Source organism: Antennarius striatus, chromosome 6, assembly GCF_040054535.1.
Source record: "Antennarius striatus isolate MH-2024 chromosome 6, ASM4005453v1, whole genome shotgun sequence".
Taxonomy (NCBI): Eukaryota; Metazoa; Chordata; class Actinopteri; order Lophiiformes; family Antennariidae; genus Antennarius; species Antennarius striatus.
The window spans coordinates 10,976,733-10,996,507 of NC_090781.1; the positions used below are offsets into that span (position 1 = coordinate 10,976,733).

Sequence of the window (19,775 nt, forward strand, 5' to 3'; positions counted from 1 at the left end):
TTCATTTATTCATTCTGGATTTATATTTGTTATTAATTAAAGGGAACAACTTCAAACTTCATAAGCAGTCACAAAAAGGTGTGTTCTAGGTCAATGAATCATCTGGAGTTTTCTCAATGTCGTTATGAATATGTTTATAGAAAATGCGTAGTTGCAATTTGTCGGCCAAATTACAATATAAAAGTACAGTACTTGAGTATTCTGATAGATTATTGCAGAGATGAGATGCATTCTACTTCCATGCATCCCTAACCTTATTCTTTCTCCTCCAGGATGGCACTGTGGATTTGAAATCGGTGGAAATAAAAAGTATACAAAAGAATGAAACTCACTGTGGTACTTTTAAATCTGTTTTATTGCAACCAAGACTTATGTGCTTTTCAAAATCTCTGTTATAAAATAATATTGGGTATTGACACTATTCTTATATTTTTGAAAGTATTAAACAAATAATTACTATTGTTACGTAATAAAATGAAAATCAATATTACCTGTACTTTATTGTATCATGCGTTAAAGACTAACAAACGTAAATTTACGTAAATTTAAAATAAGCTTTTAATTTTTTAAAAGATATTTTTATTTAAGCATTTATTAATTTCACACAACATGGACTTTCAAGCAAAATTAAATTGTGTACATTAAGAATATAATATTAAAACACAACAAAATAAAATCAGGAACCCATACTTTCCCATCCTCCAAAAATTAGAAAAAGAAACACAAAACAAAATTAACCAAGATTATTTCTCTCTTGCTCGATTACAAATCAAAGGTATAGGCCTTTAAGACATTTCAAAGGGTCATTGTACATGTAGCACTGGTAGTACTGTAATTCCATAAACGATCCCAATATTTTTTGATACGTTGCTGGTTTACTCCTCAAACTGTATAAGATCGTTTCAGGTGTGCTATAAGATACAAGTTCATTCAGCCATTGCATCCGGGAGAGAGATATTTCTGCCTTCCAGTTCTTCAGAATACATTTTTTCCCTGCTGTGCTAGCTAAGAGTATAAAATATTTTTTAGCATAACTCACATTAAGGGCCTTTATGTCACCCAAAATCCAGATTCTAGGATCAAGAGGAATGCCACACCCCACAATGTCTGAAGATGTTTGGCATGGTGGTGCAGTGGGTAGCGCTGTCGCCGCACAACACGGCGGGTCCGGGTTTGAGTCCCACTCTGTGCAGAGTTTGCATGCCCTCCCCGTGTCTGCATGGGTTCTCTCCGGGTTCTCCGGCTTCCTCCCACCTCCAAAAACATACGCTTCAGGTTAATTGGCCGGTCTTAAACTGCCCATAGGAGCGAGTGTGTGTGTGCGTGGTTGTCTGTCTTTGTGTGTGGCTCCGCGGTACACTGGCATCGTGCCTGGAGTGTCTCCCGCCTCATGCCCTATGCCAGCTGGGATAGACTCCAGCTCCCCATGATCCGCTGCAGCGGATTAAGTGGAAGAAAATGGATGGATGGATGAATATTTGGCAATGTATTTCCAAAATTTGTTCAAATGTGAACAGCTCCATAACATATGGAGTAAATCTCCATCATAAACTTGACATCTTTGACAGAGGGCAGAGGTGTCATGATGTATTTTATATCGCTTAAGGGGAGTGTAATAGGTTCTATTAAAAATATTCAACTGGATTTGTTTGTGGCAGGGTGCCCTGAGAGGAACTGTGGTATTGTATGAGGAAGTCTGGAGTGGAAGAGAAGTATGTGAGAGCGGTGCAGAACATGTATGAGGACTGTAAGACAGTGGTGAGGTGTGCTGTAGGTGTGACAGAGGAGTCCAAGGTGGAGATGGGACTGCATCAGGAAGAAGGTGGAGGATGTTAAGTACTTAGGGTCAACAGTCCAGAGTAATGGAGAGTATGGAAAAGAGGTGAAGAAGCGTGTACAGGCAGGATGGAACGGGTGGAGAAAAGTGTCAGATGTGACCTGTGATAGAAGAGTTTCAGCTAAAATGAAAGGAAAGGTGTACAAAACTGTGGTGAGACCAGCGATGTTGTTTGGTCTAGAGACAGTGTCACTGAGGAAAAGACAGGAGGCAGAGCTGGAGGTAGCAGAGATGAAGATGCTGAGGTTCTCTGTGGGAGTGACCAGGAAGGATAGGATCAGGAATGAGTACATCAGAGGGACAGCACATGTTAGAGGTTTTGGAGATAAAGTCAGAGATTCCAGACTGAGATGGTTTGGACATGTCCAGAGGAGAGATAGTGAATATATTGGTAGAAGGATGTGGAGTTTTGAACTGCCAGGCAGGAGGCCTAGAGGAAGACCAAAGAGGAGGTTTATGGATGTAGTGAAAGAGGACATGAAGGTAGTTGGTGTGAGAGAAGAAGATGCAGAAGATGGTTAGATGGAGGCAACTGATTCGCTGTGGCGACCCCTGAAGGGAAAAGCCGAAAGGAGAAAAAGTTTGGGATAGCTGAAAGAGCGTTTTTACAGGGCACAAAGGGAACAAATTCTAATGGGACATTTTTTATTTAATGGTTTTTCATGTGCAGTCACTTTGTTTCAGTGTCCTTACCATGTAACCAGCATCATATGAACAAAACTGGGCTGCAAGATAATAGTGTCTAAAATTAGAAAGACTCAGTCCACCTTTGGTGTATGGGGCCTCCAGAGTTGAAAATTTAACTGTTGGAATTTTATTTTTCCATAAAAAACTGGTAATAGCTTTGTTTATTTCTTTAAAGAAAATCTTAGGAATTTTATTTTGTAGGTCCAACTTAACTTGACCTAATAGCTTGATGTAGTTTTCTTCAAAAATCTTTTCTGTACATCTTCTTATTTATACACCTAGATACAGTACTTAAATCCATTTGGACACCACTGTGAAGGATTAATGAGGTTTCTAATATCATTGTCCTGTATACTGAATAACATAGCTTCACTTTTTGAGAGATTTAACTTGTATCCTGATGCTGCGCTATATTGATGGAAGCACTGAATAAGAGAAGGAAATTAACATTCAACAAGTGATATTATTTTTAAGGAAGATTGGGAGAATTATATAGTTCTGTAACTTAACTTAGGCAACAATGAAAGCAAAATTATAACAACTGAGTTTCGTAATCCGGGATTAATAAAGTATGTATGTATGTATGTATGTATGTATGTATGTATGTATGTATGTATGTATGTATGTATGTATGTATGTATGTATGTATGTATGTATGTATCTATCTATCTATCTATCTATCTATCTATCTATCTATCTATCTATCTATCTATCTATCTATCTATTTATCTATCTATCTATCTATCTATCTATCTATCTATCTATCTATCTATCTATCTATCTATCTATCTATCTATCTATCTATCTATCTATCTACCTATCTACCTATCTACCTATCTATCTAATGTTGTAAAGAAGCACATACTGTACATGTGTCCTCGCAGCTTTATAGTGAAGGAAAACATAATCAAGTATATAAAAGTCTGTTTACCTAACAATGGTTACAATGAGTATTCATGTAACAGCTTTTTTGTTTGACATCACACAAAAGTTGCAGTCGTCCTGCTATGATTTTGTGGTTAAATGAGTTTTTAGTTGCCAATGTCGATAGATGTGAGGAATTCCACCACCGTAGCTGGAATGGTGAACCACTTTGTTTCCTTTGTACTAAAATGAGATTGGCTATTGACATTATTCTTAGATTTGTGAACGTGTTAAACAAATAATTACTATTTATTATCATGTAATAAAATGAAACTCAATATTACCTGTACTTTATTGTATCATGCGTTAAAGACAAACAACCGTTCATGGTTCAGTGGTCATACTGTACTGTACACGCGTAAATTTAACCTAAGCTTTTACTTTGAAGTTGAAAACTCTCCGCAAAGTGTGACGACACGCCTACGTTACGACGACGTCACTACGAATGCGGAAGTACCTGAAGTGGCTTCCACATGGTGAAAAAAAATGGCTGCGAATGTGGAAAAACAACAGGGCCACAGACCCGGAATTTATAAACAGAAAAATAAAGGCCACAAGCATGGCAAACACCGGACGAAAGGTGAAGTTGATAGAGAAAACAAAGGTAAGGAGGTTCTGGGAAGGAATGTTGCGTATCAAGTGGAGGTGTGTGCTAGCGTGACTGATCATGTGTCTGCAAACGCATGTGTTGATTTTCTAATGAGTTCAGGGTTTGTGTCAGTTCATTAGAATGTTTCGTAGACGTTTGTACTATCTTTAAACTTTGTGGTGAACCGCCCATTTTTGTTACAATGTCATCATTTACAGAACGGTGTCCTAAGCATAATTTTCATATACGACTAATGCATTTAAAAAGGCAATGGTGACTTGAAAATGTGTCCTGCTGGTTAGTGTCACATCAAAAAAAAACGGCCAATATATTGTTTTACATCACATTTTAAATCATTCGCTTAATGTAATCAGGAATAAGATGGTGGTGTGTTAATTGCAGCACCAGTCAAAGGTCATTGGGCTGCATCATGTATGTGCAGACCTATTATGAATGCCACTAGTCCCTGCTTCTGTAGCAATAGTCTGTAAAATATTTTGTAATGCAGTTCTAGTATATTGATCCTGATAATGGGTCAGTAGTAGTTGACCAGTTTTCAGCCATTCTTTTATTGTCCTGAAGCTACACAATTTTAGCATATTGTGGAATGGCATGTATTGGTGGAGAGTTTTGTGATGGACTGACCTTATTTGCTGTGGGGATGATTCATGGCTGTGTTTACACTGAGACTTGCAGAATTGAAATTAACACCTACTGTACAATGCATGTCATATAATTTGGTAGGAGAACCGTGCAATGCCTAACAAGAGAAGGCAGATGGCCTCCCAGGTTGTACTTTATTTAGAGTGTTATCCAACATTGCATTTGTGGATTGAATGTTACTATGCTATAAATGGCCTTTTACATTCAAATGCAAAAATGAATAAAAAAGCAAAGGTTAGATATATTAGACTGTATTAGAAGAGAGAAGATATGTAACGATTTTCTATTAAGTCAAATCAACCGTATGTGGAACGGTTTTTCAGGGAGAGTGTCGGTGATGGCTCTAACCAAAAAACAAAGGAAGGAGCAAAACAAGATGGACAGAAGGAACAAAGCCAACCAGCTACGCAGGAATAAAAAAGACTTGGTAGCTTTTTATTTCACACGAACAAACATCATCTTTGATTTTTATTGTTGGTGCTGCTGACGTTCTATGTCTTACTTTTTAGGTCTTAGCAGAGAAGCGACGTCTAGGCAGCAGGGATGGGCCTCCTCATTTGGTTGCTGTAGTGTCCCTTCATGCCGAAGTCGATGCTGGTGTTGTCACCAGACTGCTTCGGGGGGAGGGTGCCGGGGGAGTCGTGCACCAGGAACAGTTTGTCAGTGGTGTTAGTGACAGTTTTGGGATGATTCTGCCACGCTTCAAACAAAGGTTCATCTTTCTGAGGACCAGCAGTGGTAAGCGTCGCCTAATGCAGAACAATTGTTGCTGAAGAAATTCTCAGTTGCATTATATTGAGCTCAGTGCCCTTTTAACTTGCATTAATACTTTTGCTGACCTCAGTGATGACTATAATCTGTTTGATGTACAATTAATATGATATTTTAGTGTTCAAACAAACCCCATGATCTAGAATCTTAGACTGGTATGACCATTACGTTACCCAAATCTTAAATGTTTGTCTTTGTTTTAACAGCTGACATGCACTCACTGCTGGATGTGGCAAAGATTGCTGATAGTCTTCTGTTTGTGCTGGACTCCTCTGAAGGCTGGGATGCCTATGGAGACTACTGTCTCTCCTGCCTCTTTGCTCAAGGCCTCCCCAGCCATGGTGAGTGTAAACATAAGTACCCATCTATTCATAGTAGAAAAAAAGTGCTATCCTGCTGTGTAATGTATATGTTACGGATTTATTTTCTGGTTGATGTCTGTTTTCTAAATCATAGCCACTGTCTCTAAATTCACCCCCTTTAGCACTGGTGTGTCAGGGTGTGTCTGATCTTCCCGTGAAGAAGAGGGTTGAGTCCAGGAGAGCTCTGTCAAAAATCACTGAGATACGTTTTCCCGATGCCCGTCTCTTCCCTCTGGATTCGGAGCAGGATGCCACTCTTCTTCTGAGACACCTGGGCAGTCAGAGACAGAGAAAGCTCGGCTTCCGTTCCAGACGTTCCCACCTCTTGGCTCAGTATGCCACATTTACACCCAACAGCCCCAGTGAGGGTTCTAGTGGTGGACCCACCGGTCTGGGCACCCTCTGTGTTTCTGGTTATGTCCGTGGCCGTCCTCTAAGGGTGGACAGACTGGTGCACATCAGCGGACATGGAGACTTTCAACTCAGTCAGGTTGATGCTCCATCAGACCCTCTGCCGCTGAACTTAACAAACAGACCAGCAAAGCCTGGTAAAGGAGGAGATGTTGACATGGTGGTAGGTAGTCTGGAATTTATTAAAATTCAACTGGATGATCACAAACACACTCAACCATCATGATATTTAATGTAAATGCAAAACTACATCAGAGGTTGTGAATGAGACAGATTAACTCAATCATCTGTTTCTTGCAGGATGGAGGTGAAGCTGAGGCTCCTGTGCGAGTTCTGATGAAAGCAGATCCCTCATGTAGGGAGAGTCTGCAGGCAGAAGCTGAGGTCGACCCCATGGAGGGGGAGCAGACGTGGCCAACAGAATCAGAGCTACTGGAAGCAGAAGGTGCAGAAACAGACTTCGCATAAAATAACATTTTGAGATGACAGTTCGTAAATTGAAGATGTGATATTACTCAGTGGAGGAGTGGTGCCATCAAACTTGGTTAAATGTTCTGAGTGGAGTTGGATTGAGGAAAGGCTGCAATTTGATTTGCCAGGTTATTGCTGTCATTTGAATTTTCCTTTGATTCCAGTTTTATTTTACATGATTATTTGACATGTTGGAAACAGTTTGGATACTGGCAGAACGGGTTTGATCTATAAAAGTGGGTGAAGAATTAAAGCGCTGTACATGCCATGCACCAGGGGTGTCAAACTCATTTTTACTGAGGGCCACATAAGCATAATGGCTGTCCTCAAAGGGCCAGATGTAACTAATAAATGTAACTAAATTTAATGTAAAATAAATGTAACTACTCCTTAATGTTAAATAACTCTAAACGTATTACTTATTCAAGTTACAAACATTACATTACAAACATGCTTTTTGCTTTGTTATATTTGTGAGGTTATGAAACCCACATAATTCCATTGATCAATTATCAAACTATCCAAGCAAATAAAGGAAAATAACATCAAACACAGGTTAGGACATTAACTTTGTTCAAAATGTTTTTGTCAGTTAAAATGGGCTTGGTTAGTGCATTGTGGGAAATGTAGTTTTTGGTCAAATCGCTCTTTTGACCTATTTATTTTTAGACACTCTGACCTTTTATGTTTTATGCCACATAAAATGATGCAGCAGGCTGCATTTGGCCCCTGGACCTTGAGTTTGACACATGTGCCATACACCAATAAAGACGTGCTGTTAGACATTGCTTCTTACTTTACAGACCATTGCCAAGGATCAGAGGTGTTTCTTTTCCTTGTGGGTGAAATTGATTCCTGCTTCAGATATAACTTTCACCTTTGGGGTTAGGGAAAGGCACAGAGAAAATGCCACCTTTATTTGAGGATGAGCTGTAGCGTGCATTGTGCATTTACTTTTTAACTAAAACACATCAGGACAAAAATCTAAATGTGTGTGTGCGTGTTTTCCTTTGCTTTTCAGAGGCCAGGAAGAAAAAACGCGTGATTAAAGTCCCGAAGGGAACATCAGACTACCAGGCCACCTGGATTGTTGATGAAGACGAGGACGACAATGGAGATGAGGATGAAGAAAGCAGTGACGATGAAGATGATATGTTAGATGAGCCTATGGATGGGGAAGATGAGGATAATAACTCTCAGGTACTCACTACCTGCCATGCTTATCCTGTGATGGATTGACTCTAACCAGGAAGACTAACACCAAAACTTAGAATCACATTTCCAATAATATTAGTTTGATTAACTCAGTAAGTTTTTAAGACAAAAATTTTTTTTCACCAAAGAAATTTAGCACAATTTGAGCTACAGTTAAATTTCAGCTGTAGATCTGAGGTATAATTTGTTATCTCAAAGGAGTGAATTTTTTTTTAACCTTATGTTTTGATACATTCTAGACCAACAGATCTGGAGTAATACTGGATGCAGCTCAGAATGTGTGTGGTCGATCCTGTTGTGGTACCTGACAATGAGTAGTTTACTTCTACTTTTGAGACTGTTAGATGTACGGCCCAGCTCTGAACTCTTCCTCCTCATTGATTAATTTCCATTGTGTTAGAGTAGCTGAAAGCTTGAAGGTGGATGTGTCAAATGAATGTGGCGGATCAAGATCATAATCCTGACCACCACCAGCATCTATTTCATGCAACGTCATGGTACTGTGTGAGTAATCCTGCTAACAAGCAGATGACAAACAAATGAACACCTGCAACAACACGACCCCCCTGGTGGTAGTTTCATGATAGCCCAGGTTCAGCCTGATGGTAGTGCTTTCCGGTGGCTTGAGCTGCATACGTGATCCATAATCAAGGTCACACTTCGAAACCGAGAGGCAGAGTTTGTTTTCTCACTGTCTGTGTCTGACCCGTAGTGCCAAGCTGCTCACCACAACAATAGTGTTTGGAGCACGAGTCCCGAGAGAAGCCTCCCGACTTCCTGCGCTGTGAACAGAACTTCCCGTCTCGACAGAGGGAGGGGTCGACCATTTATTTATTTCCACTTCTGCTTGAAAAGAAGTTGGGGAAAACTTAGCTCATGAATCGGGTTCATTACAATCTGTGCTTGTTAGTAGCATCTGTTTGATGTATTAAGGAGAGAGTAACAATAGGTACATCAAATGATGATGATTATTATTATTGCAGCAGGGATGTTGGAAGTCAGCAAAGTGTTTTTGCTGAAAATGTTGGCTCAAACCACAATGTGCCAGTCGAGTGAAAGCTGTTCTTTCATTCATTTCCTAATACAAATAAAGAGCTCAGAGATTGTTGTAAAAATGTAAATATGTCCAAACCAGGGTTTCACAGCCTCCCGTTAAATCCTGATATCCCCTTATCACATTCATACAAACACAAACATTAATACTACCTGCACAGCACAAGTCTTCTCAAAAAGCTCCTATTGTGGCCGGGAAAGTCCTGTTTATGCTTGACTATTATAAAACTACAAATTCTATACCTGGAATCTCTTTGATGCATTTCTAACATGGGCGGTGGGTCATTGTGAAGTATTTAGGCTGAATTCTACAACACCAGGAGTCAGAGAGCTGTGTATACTGTATGTATACAACTTAAATGTGATGGAAGACATTTTTACAGAACAGCAGAGACCTTCTGCATAAGAATACAGATTTAATAAAGCACATGCTGAAGGATTGAGCATTGAAACCTTTGGGTTGTAGCTCATCTTGTCACAAATGAATGTTCAATAATCAGCCTTTTATTTTTGATTATATTCACTCATGGTGGGACTAGGAATGTTTAACTAGTGTGTTGTGTTGCTGTATGATATAAAAAATGCACTTTGTCCTCTCTGCCCAGGAGCCAGGTTCAGACTATGGCTCAGAGGATGAAGAGGAGGAGGAAGAGGTGTGCTCCACGGAGCGAACTGGAACAGATCAGCGCTATGATGAGCACATGGATGAAGCTGCAGAGGAAGAGGGGCTAAAACGCTACCGTGAGGCTCGAGCCAATGAAATATTTCCTGACGAGGTGGACACGCCTCTCGACGTGGCTGCTAGAATAAGGTCATTTCTGCTTTTACATGGATGAGGAATAAATGTGTAACATTTTCTGTAGAAAAACTCAATGTACAGTTTGATAAATGCTGCTTTTATGTTGACTGCCATCTGGGTTTAGATTCCAACGTTACAGAGGCCTCAAAAGCTTCCGCTCGTCGCCCTGGGACCCTATGGAGAACTTGCCTCTAAATTACTCCCGCATCTTCCAGTTCCAGAGCTTTGAACGCACTCGCCGCCGCATCCTGGCTGAAGCTGCAGCTGAGGAAGAGGGAGCCATGGTAAAAAAAAAAAAGGGAGCATGATCTCCTCTTTCTGTAAATGTACTTTTATTAGTTTTATGGGTTCTGTGACTCTGCATCTCCTTCTGTTTCAGGTGGGCTGGTATGTTACGCTGCACATAATTGATGTTCCCATTTCCGTGATGGAGAGCGTTCAATCAGGCAGACCTCTGATGCTGGTGTCTCTCCTGCCTCACGAACAGAAGGTACAGCACCCTTAAGGGTGAGCCCTTGAGTCACACTCTCACACTGATTCATTGTTCTGGCCTCATCTTTTTCTTTTCTTGTTTGTGTTCAGATGTCAGTGATGCACCTCTTGGTGAGAAGACACCCCAGCAACACAGTGCCCATCAAGTCTAAAGAGGAGCTGGTGTTCCACTGTGGCTTTCGGAGGTTCCGTGCTTCTCCCATCTTCTCTCAGCACACCTCAGGTAAATATAGTTCATTTTATGCACTGGAAAAAATGGGAGTTAAAAATGAACGATACTACACAAAGTTAACAAATCGTTTTACTCCAACTTGAGAACTGTGTTTGAGAGGAAAATCTTGACTGCACAATTCAAGGATTTGAACCGCGCTCCTTTACAAAGCTTCACGCAGTCACTCAGAGCTTCAGCTTCTTCGCTCTTATTTGTTTGTTTGTGTGCTGCTTTTTTTTCCAGCTGACAAACACAAGATGGAGCGCTTCCTCAGGCCAGATGCCCCCACTGTGGTGTCGCTGTACGCTCCCATCACATTCCCCCCTGCAGGAGTTCTGCTGTTCAAACAAAGGAATGATGGTAAGATGAAACAAACCCAACTAATCCATACTGTTGATTTGGTCGTATTGTAGGTTATTGCTCACTTAACTTAATTCCATACTGCTATTTGAGCTTCTGTGTGTGCTCCTGCATCCTCCAGGTGTCCAGGACCTTGTGGCTACAGGCAGTCTGCTCAGTTGCGACCCCCAGCGCATCATGCTGAAGAGGATTGTGCTGAGCGGACACCCGTTCAAAATCAACCGGCGCTCTGCAGTTGCTCGTTACATGTTCTTTAACAGAGGTGAGGATGTTCTCATGGTTCTGACCACAGAACATCAGGTTTGACATCTTGTAAATGTTAAGCGTTGTAACCTTGTTGTTTGCCTTTGTGTTCAGATGATATCATGTGGTTCAAGCCAGTGGAGCTGCGAACAAAGTGGGGGCGGAGAGGACACATCAAGGAGGCTTTAGGTGAGACAATTTAAAACTCTTGAAGCTTCTGATATCCACATCTTCTTACCAGCTTTGAATTCTGACTGCCGCATTAATTTTTTTCCAGGAACACACGGTCACATGAAGTGTGTGTTTGATAATCAGCTCCGTTCACAAGACACTGTTCTGATGAACTTATATAAGAGAGTGTACCCCCGCTGGACATATGACCCCTATGTGCCCCTGCCTTTACCATGGGTCAAGGGAGAGGACCCCGTAGAGATGGATGATTTAAACATGGAATAGTAGAAAGCACAGGACATGTCAGACTTACCTTACACCAGTGTGACTACTGACACTTTTCAAAGGTGTATTGTATATTTAATAAAACTGTTTTCATCTCAAGTGTCTTTGTTTTACTGTTACTCTGCTTTTTTTAACCTTTCATCTTTGGACTTGTTGCTGTATCTGTTTCTGCCAGCAGATGGCAGCAATGAATAGTTATTCATAACTGCGCAGCGCTGCAAGAAAGGGCTCAAAACTACAGTATTCAGAGGACCAAATAGCTGTATGTTTGTGGGACACTGATCCAACATATTGAGTGCTGTTGCCAAACGGGCTCTGACTATCAGGGCAATCTTTCCGTAGATAGAAGTCCATTCCTACAGCAGTTCTTTGAAAACAAGCCTTACGCACAATAAAAAGCTATAATGGTACAAAACCATAAATTACATATTTTTGATGTTAATTTTTAGGACCTGTAATTGGAGAAAACTCAAATCTGAATACAAAACATCTGAATGAGGTGTGGCCTTTAAGGTTTTGTCAAATGGCAGCTGGAGCGCCATTTGACAAAGTGTAAGTTATTCATCTGCTGGCTGGGAAGTTACGATGCAGGAATTGCCCAATAGTCCTGGTAGTTACGATGTGTAGAAGGTTATATGAGTTTTTAATTAAAGTCACCCAACACATTTGGTGAAATTAAACCAAAGTTTGTACGATTGCATCTTCGGAATGTTATCATCCACTCCAGAAACATTTTGTAATTGTCAGACATTCATTGAAAAATGCATCAAACTATTTTACTGCAAACAAGTAAAATCTTGCTTGTTTACTCTTTCCAGTGGTATCATGGCAGATTTGACCAAATAACTTAGGTAATTTTATCTTAAAAAATAAATATATATATATATGTATATTACAGTAAGAATCTGATCCATATGCAATCTGTTGCAGATCGTTGTCTTAAATGACTTAATTACCTTTGTTCCGAGTTAAAGCTTTGGGAGATGTTGAGCGAACATCTTCTTGTATCATACGCTCCAGTCCTTCACGTTTCTATTTGTCAGCGACTGTTTGAAGTAATCAGTTCATCATCAAGCTCTGCTGCAACCTCAAAACGGCCCATTTATGAGAATCAGACACTTGACACATGCACATGCAGACATCGTGCTGAGATTACAGATGTGACTTCAGGGTTTCATGATAACATACTGTATGTCCAAATCTTTATGCTAATGCATCTTCCTATGCAGTATTTCACATTCATTTTCTTGCTCTTCCCTTTTTTGTTTTCCGCTTTCCAAAACTTGTAGCGTTTTGTCACAAACATGCCTCAGTACATTTTACAAATAAGGACTACAAACTCTAATCAGTCTCAGTCACGTCACTTTCAGCTTCAGTTTTATACTATCATGAAGCAACAGACTCAAAACCAAGACTTTTTACCCCTGCCACTAACTAATCAATACACAGGCCACTGAAGCTCTCTCTCCATAGTGGGCCTGCCCTGACCCAAAACCTGCTTTTCAACCCTTGTCAAGAGACACACACACACACTGACTCACACCAAATCTTTGTCACTTTTAAACTGAAGCTGAGATGCTCCTTAGCTTTGTGTCCTTCCTTGACCCAGTACTTTCCTGCCGAAGAAAAGATTTTCAATATTTATCACAAAACTGAGACCTTGCATGCTTGCAATGACATGATTCATCCTTGGGCTGTGGTGGGACCGCACCGCAGAGGCATGCCAATATGTCTGAGAAACCAGAAGGTGAAGACTTTAAGATGAAGAGGAGCACATGATCCAGAAAACCGAAGGGAGCAAAAGTTCACTGCACGCATTTTTATTTGATTACAGTGGAAAAAGTTGAAGAAAAATGATAATACGGTTGAGAAAGACTAATGCCTCTGTTGCCCATGGGGGGCAAGTTGGGAGTTCTGGACAGTTTTGTGGTAACACTCAATTTATTTCTTGCTTTGCTTTTTTTCTTCATGTGTTGCGACAAGAGCACAGCAACAGTGATGTGTTGAACACGTCTTGTTAAGGCTGAGAAGGGGGACGGGGGGTGTTGTGCGTTCTGCTGATCAGCAGTTCATGCAGAGGGGAGGGGGAATTCAATACCCCCTTGATGGAAAATGCTCTTAAAGTAGCACATGTTCCAAATTGGCACTGAGTGCGGATGCATACGCTAAATTTTTCCTTGACACTATCAATTTGAAACAGATAAACATTAAGCTGTTTGGGGACCGACTGCACTGTGATAAGGCTGAATCCAACCCATAAGTTAAGTGTGTGTTTGGCGCAGGCCGCTGTCAGAAGACATGAACACTGATGACTTAGTGCTGTTTGGAACAGGAATGTCTTGTGGTTCCCAGTTCACTGCCACCACACTTAGTTGGCTCCCACTGAAGATATAATGGGTGAGAGATTTTTTCCGTTGGATGTGGATAAAGAAACGGAAGGATAGAAAAGGGGCAGTGCGGGAGTGACAGATAAGGGACAAATCGGTTGATGTTCAGCATGAATAAAACCAAAAGTAGTGGGAGGAAGCAGTCAAAGGAATGCAAAGAAGGGGGATGCATAGAATTTGGAAATTAAAATAAAAGGTTAGTGGGTGAGAGAGTGAAATAGAGGAGTGTGAGAGTCTGAGGCAATGTGGGCGAGGGACTATGAGAGCGAGAGTGGCTGGCGTTTATGGATTGCAGATGTGGCGCTATGGGGTTTTGGCAGGGGCCATGTGCGCTTGAATCCTGCACTGGCTGGGTGGCACCAGGGTGAGGGGGAGGTCACTCCACCGCAGCACACAGCCCATAAAACACTGAGTGCAGTGGGTGAGAAGAGAGAGAGAGAGAATCAGCATTAAATGCACACTAACCCAGGACTGTATGGCAGCCAGGGTGAGCAGATCACTTTTTGGGTTCAAGAACAGGAATACCCAAATGTCCTGCATGTGCTGAACATGCTATCGATGACTTGAAATGGAGATCTGATGAGATCATTTCAGATTTAATAAAGATGACCTTAATGCAGATGCCTCCCCCAGTTGTGAAAAAAATCACAGTAGACAAGACGACTTGTGAAGCAAGCTAGTACCACAGAGCAAAAGTGTCGGTCCCTCAGGTTCATCCAATCACCAGAGGATAAATTCAACCATTTTATTTTTCCATCCTTATCATTGTTTAACTTCCTCAGGAAGTCATGGGGATTGTGCAAAAAAAAGTTACCAGAGCTGGTCTTAGTGAAATTATTGATGAAAATTGTGGGAAACTCAAACAGTTTCTTTTCATCAGTCTTCTAAAGAAATCCTCCACTTCCCACTTTGATACTGTGTTCTTATCCTGTAGGATGAACAATCCACGTCAGCAATTTACAATCAACAGCTCAGAGGGTAGGGTGTTAGATTGTTTACAGAGCTACGAGTTTTGTTCACACAATGAGTGACCGAAGGGTTTCTAACAGCAATGTTCTGCTTAGATTCACAGTTAGAGTGACACCGGCCTGTCATGCTGTGCATTAATTGCACACTTTTTTCTTTACACGAGGACTAAAACTGATGAAATCTTTGTTTTGACAATTAAACACGTCCAAACTTACAAGTCATGCAGAAGTCACGAGCCACCGCAGTCTACATACATATGCTCCAAAAAAGATTTGAAAAAAACCACCCATATATCTCTAGCAATGACAAAAGCAGAGTATCTTTCAAAGACACCATTATTTTGAAATGTCCATATAAATTCAACCATCTGTCGATGACGGGACCGAAAAATCCAGCCAGCAAATAATTTAGACCTTAAGATGTAGAAATGCTCCAAATGCACCACTAAGAAGAAAAGAAAAGACGGGAAAAGAAGGAACATCATGTGTACGATGTCTCAGGATTGTCCTGCTTTGTCAGAGAGTAGAGAAGAGATCTACTTCATGTCTGTTATTACTTTTGCCATAAAGGTTATGTTTTTACTGGCCTCTGCTGTTCTGTTTGTGTCTGTGTGTTGTTCTGCCTGTCAGTCAGCGGGATTACTTAAAAAGTAATTAACTGATTTCTGGCAATGGAGATAATCATCTAGACCCAGCATGTTTTTAAAAAAACTGCCCCAGTCCCACAATGGTGGGATATGTTGTTTAATTTCTCGATATGTTGTTTAATTTCTCACATTGAGACTTCGTCTTGAATAAAGAAATCAGACATGTTGAGGGGGTTGGTATCTCTGTGTGCAATTTGGTGCAGACCCAAACAAAAACCCACAACACATAAATGCGTGTCTGTTGTGTATGCAGTGACCTTAAATTATGGTTGCAGGGCTATGATTTTGATTTTGGATTCGGCTTGATTGAATTAAAGGGGGGTACATCCACTCTACTGAGTGCCATCGTAGTTTGTGGAGCAGTAATTTTTGGACAAGTGACTCCTTACACAGACATTAAACACCCTGACCATCTGATGGTGACATATTCGATACCCACTAGAGTAAGTGTGAAAAAAAGCATATAAATTATTTTATTTTAGCAACAATTCAGCAATGATTTAAAAGAATACAACACACACACAAGAGAGCGTTCCATACGGTTCTACAGCTAAACTTGCCTACATTTGCAGATTTAAACTGTCCTGTCGGGCCTTCCCTGTCCTCTTGCTGCCCCATCCTGCATGAACTTATAAAGTTTATACTTGTCTGGCAACTTCCCTTTTGGAAAAGCTGCAGCCTGGGAAATGTGAACAAGGCTGTTACTGCCATGAGATTACTGCAAAAAAAAAATCACAATACATAAATCTTACTGTATTTAGGTGACTAAATACAATTAAACTAGTGCAAAACAGAAATACATCAGCAAACCTCTTTCAGTTTCAAACCCATGAATGCGCTTCAGTGCTGAGAAAACCGAGTTACCAACATGTTGCCACATAAAACTAAATGACAGCACGAGTATCAGATAGTAAAATAAACATGAGCAAACATATGAATTTGGAAATATATGGTTTCACCCACAAAAACCTATGAGGAACATTTTATACGTGCTGCTGTTTATTTAGGTACTGCCTGACGATACATTCATATTAGGTCAGTTCTGCTTTTCTCTTTCTTTTGTGATATCCATTCTTCCCTTGCTTGTTCCCCTTTTTCTCCCCCTTAGCCTGGTCCTGACTCCCTGGCTCATGGAGCCTGGCCAAGGCGTGTGTCCCTGGAGGAGCCAGAGGGGAGATGGAGAGAGGGGGCAGCAAGGGGCTGCAGATACCAATTCCAAAACCACAGCTGCTGCAGCCTCTCCTCTCCTCTCCTCTCCTCTCCTCTCCTCTCCTCTCCTCTCCTCTCCTCTCCTCTCCTCTCCTCACCTCTCCTCTCCTCTCCTCTCCTCTCCTCTCCTCTCCTTGCCTCTCCTCTCCTCTACATGTGTGCTTATGTGTGAAGAGGAGAGATGCTGACTGGGTGTTTATGTGCATCTCCTCGTGCTGATAAAGAGCTGGATGGTTCGGCGGTGATGGTATGGAGACCAGGATCTCACAACAAAGCGAGCGAGTTCACCCAAAGAACAAAAGGGGGAGGGAGGAAGTTTGACAGACACAAAGCCTGGCGAGCAGATTGGGACTGCCGGCAACTGGAAGGAAGAGGCTGCTGGATGATCCAAAGAGGTTTTAAGCATCACAAGAACAATATGAAATCCCTCTTAGTTAGATTCCTCTGACGTTTTTTGGAGGACAGCACCTGCACTCAAACGTATGAACTAGGAAAGCAGGTCATGACCTGACATGTTAATAAATCACATCAACGTTGCCTTCAACGTATATGCTGGCTCTCTTCCGTCCTTCCTTCAGCACTCTGATTATCCAGGTGGGAGTGAAACCAAACCAAAAAAAAAAAAAAAAAAAAGTTAAGTATGTAGTTTCCAACCTGCTTTGCTATCAGCCCCAGCCGGGCCTCCTGGAGTGCTTTTCTGCTGACATCACTGCACAGAGACCTGGCAAGCCAATCTCTCCCCTGCTCAACCATTCCCTTCTCCTTGCTTCCTGCCCTGATGATGTCACACACCATATGGTTTTCAGCAGTATCAAGCCGGAAAAGAGATTTAGTCAGTGGAGAGGAGAAAGGAGAGAAAAGGAGGAGGGCTGGAACGGGGTACAGGTCACACACAGAAAACAAAAGGTTCACTCTTCCGCTTGTGTGTGCTCTGAGTGGAAGGTAAAGAGGGAAGGGGGGGGGTGTGTGAGAGGGGAATGGCTGCGCTGTGTGAGGCTAATGAGGAGAGACCAGGGAGCAGAGACCATGTATCGGACAGCCATGTGCTGCACAGACACCCGCTGGACTGGACTGCACACAAACATATTTGAAGTGATGCACATATTGAGCCACACTGTACTCGAAGAGGAGGCAGGACTGAGTTAACAGGGTCATCCTGCGTGCATTGTTTGACCGTTTCTCATTAAATATTCATGTATTGTTTTATGAGCTGAAGGGTTATATTAGTTGTGTTTTATTTTTTAGTATTAAATGCATTTCAGTTGCCAGAACATGCCGAGATTTGTATATGTCAAAGGTTTTATTAGAGTTAATAAAACAGCAGAGTTATCACCAAAATCTGCATTTCTTCAGCTTCAGGAAGTGCTTTAGTATATTTCTATCTGTGCACCAAATGGTCAGCACCAAATCGAATCGAGTCTGGAGAAACTTGTGTACGTTGTTGGATGTGTGGTTGATGACATTTCCCTCAGGAGATGATGAGATGATTAAACCACAGCTGAAGAACTCACCACAGCTCATCATTAATTTCAAATATCAGTACCAATAAATTTTGATAATACAAACTGCGTTGTGGTGAAAGCTTATAAAATATGACTCAACTTTTCATTAAAAAAAATGAATACAATTTCCTTTACTTCATGTGTTGCCTGAGTGTGTTTGGCTGTTGTCTTCTTCAGGTTGTACATCAACCTATTGTCCCGGATGCGGATTTGAAGGAACAGCCCAAATTTTGGAAAATGTTTTGCTATCATGTTAAGAGTTAATAAGAAGATCAATACCATGCTCAAGTCTGAAAGGTTTGAAGCCAGAGCCAGGAGGTGATTAGCTTAGCCTAGATGAAGACTAGAAGCGGGAGGAAACAGCTGGCTTTGCATCTCTAAACTTGTCTAATTATTGACCTTGAAAGGTGCTGGCAGCTGGAAATTTTAAAAGTTTGGACAGAGTGGAGCTAGCTGTTTCCAGTGTTTCCAGTGCTAATCTAATCTAAATGTTTTTTGGAAGTAGATTCCTATTCACCATACTGACATGACAGAGGTATTGGTCACATCAAACTCTAAGAAAGTGAATATTTCACAAAATTTGACTTAAGGAAATGCAATTTTGTATTGAAATAAAGTTGTAATATTTTGACATTCATGTTTCTGTTTTAAATTCACATGGGTAGATAATGGGTTTCCCTTCATTACCCTCGTAATGAAGGGAAACCTGCCCAATAATCGGGTTTTGAGAACACAATAATACAATTTATTCCCCACGTATACATATACAGTAAGAGTTTTCAAAACCAAACCAGAAACTCTTCTATATTTATATGTGTTTTTCTTATGGAAAAAAAAAATCAAGTAGATCTGATTGAGATCTGGTTCAAATCACGGTACAATCTTCCATCACCGGCAGTTCGGCAAACTGGAACCATGACTAAATGCACACAACAGATCTGCTCAGTCAAATGACATGCTTTGCACGCCTATCCTCTAAAGCTGTCACACAACGGCTCATTAGGTTGAGTTAAGAGAGGTTGATGTGTGCATGGTGAGACTATCATTCAGTTTTTGGTGAAGGGAATCTGGCACTGGAGGGGTGTGATTCACGTATGGTGGGGGGCTGCCACAACACGCATCTGGAGATATGGCGACATTGGAAAAAAGAAAAAAAAGAAAGATGGTAAAAAGACAGAAAGAAACAAACAAACAAAGAGGAAGTTGACGCTAATTTTCCAGTGTTGCTCTAAACATATCTGGCTGACAGAAACAGCGGAACAGTAAGGACATTGCAGTCCTCCTCTATAAAGACATAAATTCAAATGCGTGTTTCAAGCATGAGACATAACGACCTTACAATGTTTCTGCTCACAGATATCTGAAAGGCTCCAGTAATTCAGAGAATTCATCCCCTCGTTGTGTTTATGTGTCTGTCCCACCACGACTCAGAAACAAGGTATGTTGAATGTAAACACCTTAAATGTGCATATGTGTAGAAATGGTGGCAAAGGTGTGTGATTTAGAAGGTGACAGCAG

At 41.1% G+C, this 19,775-nt stretch overlaps 1 protein-coding gene across 1 annotated transcript; it reads left to right on the top strand.

Annotated features, from left to right (window-relative positions):
- The first annotated feature begins 3,911 nt into the window (after positions 1 to 3,911).
- Positions 3,912 to 11,632, top strand: tsr1 (TSR1 ribosome maturation factor). Its single transcript, XM_068317210.1, has 15 exons — positions 3,912 to 4,052; positions 5,024 to 5,127; positions 5,210 to 5,438; positions 5,678 to 5,812; positions 5,956 to 6,407; positions 6,545 to 6,689; positions 7,737 to 7,915; positions 9,589 to 9,794; positions 9,907 to 10,066; positions 10,162 to 10,272; positions 10,365 to 10,497; positions 10,729 to 10,845; positions 10,967 to 11,107; positions 11,203 to 11,277; positions 11,366 to 11,632. The coding sequence occupies exons 1-15, from the start codon at positions 3,935 to 3,937 to the stop codon at positions 11,542 to 11,544; spliced, it is 2,484 nt and encodes an 827-aa protein (XP_068173311.1). The 5' UTR covers positions 3,912 to 3,934; the 3' UTR covers positions 11,545 to 11,632.
- Positions 11,633 to 19,775: the final 8,143 nt, after the last annotated feature.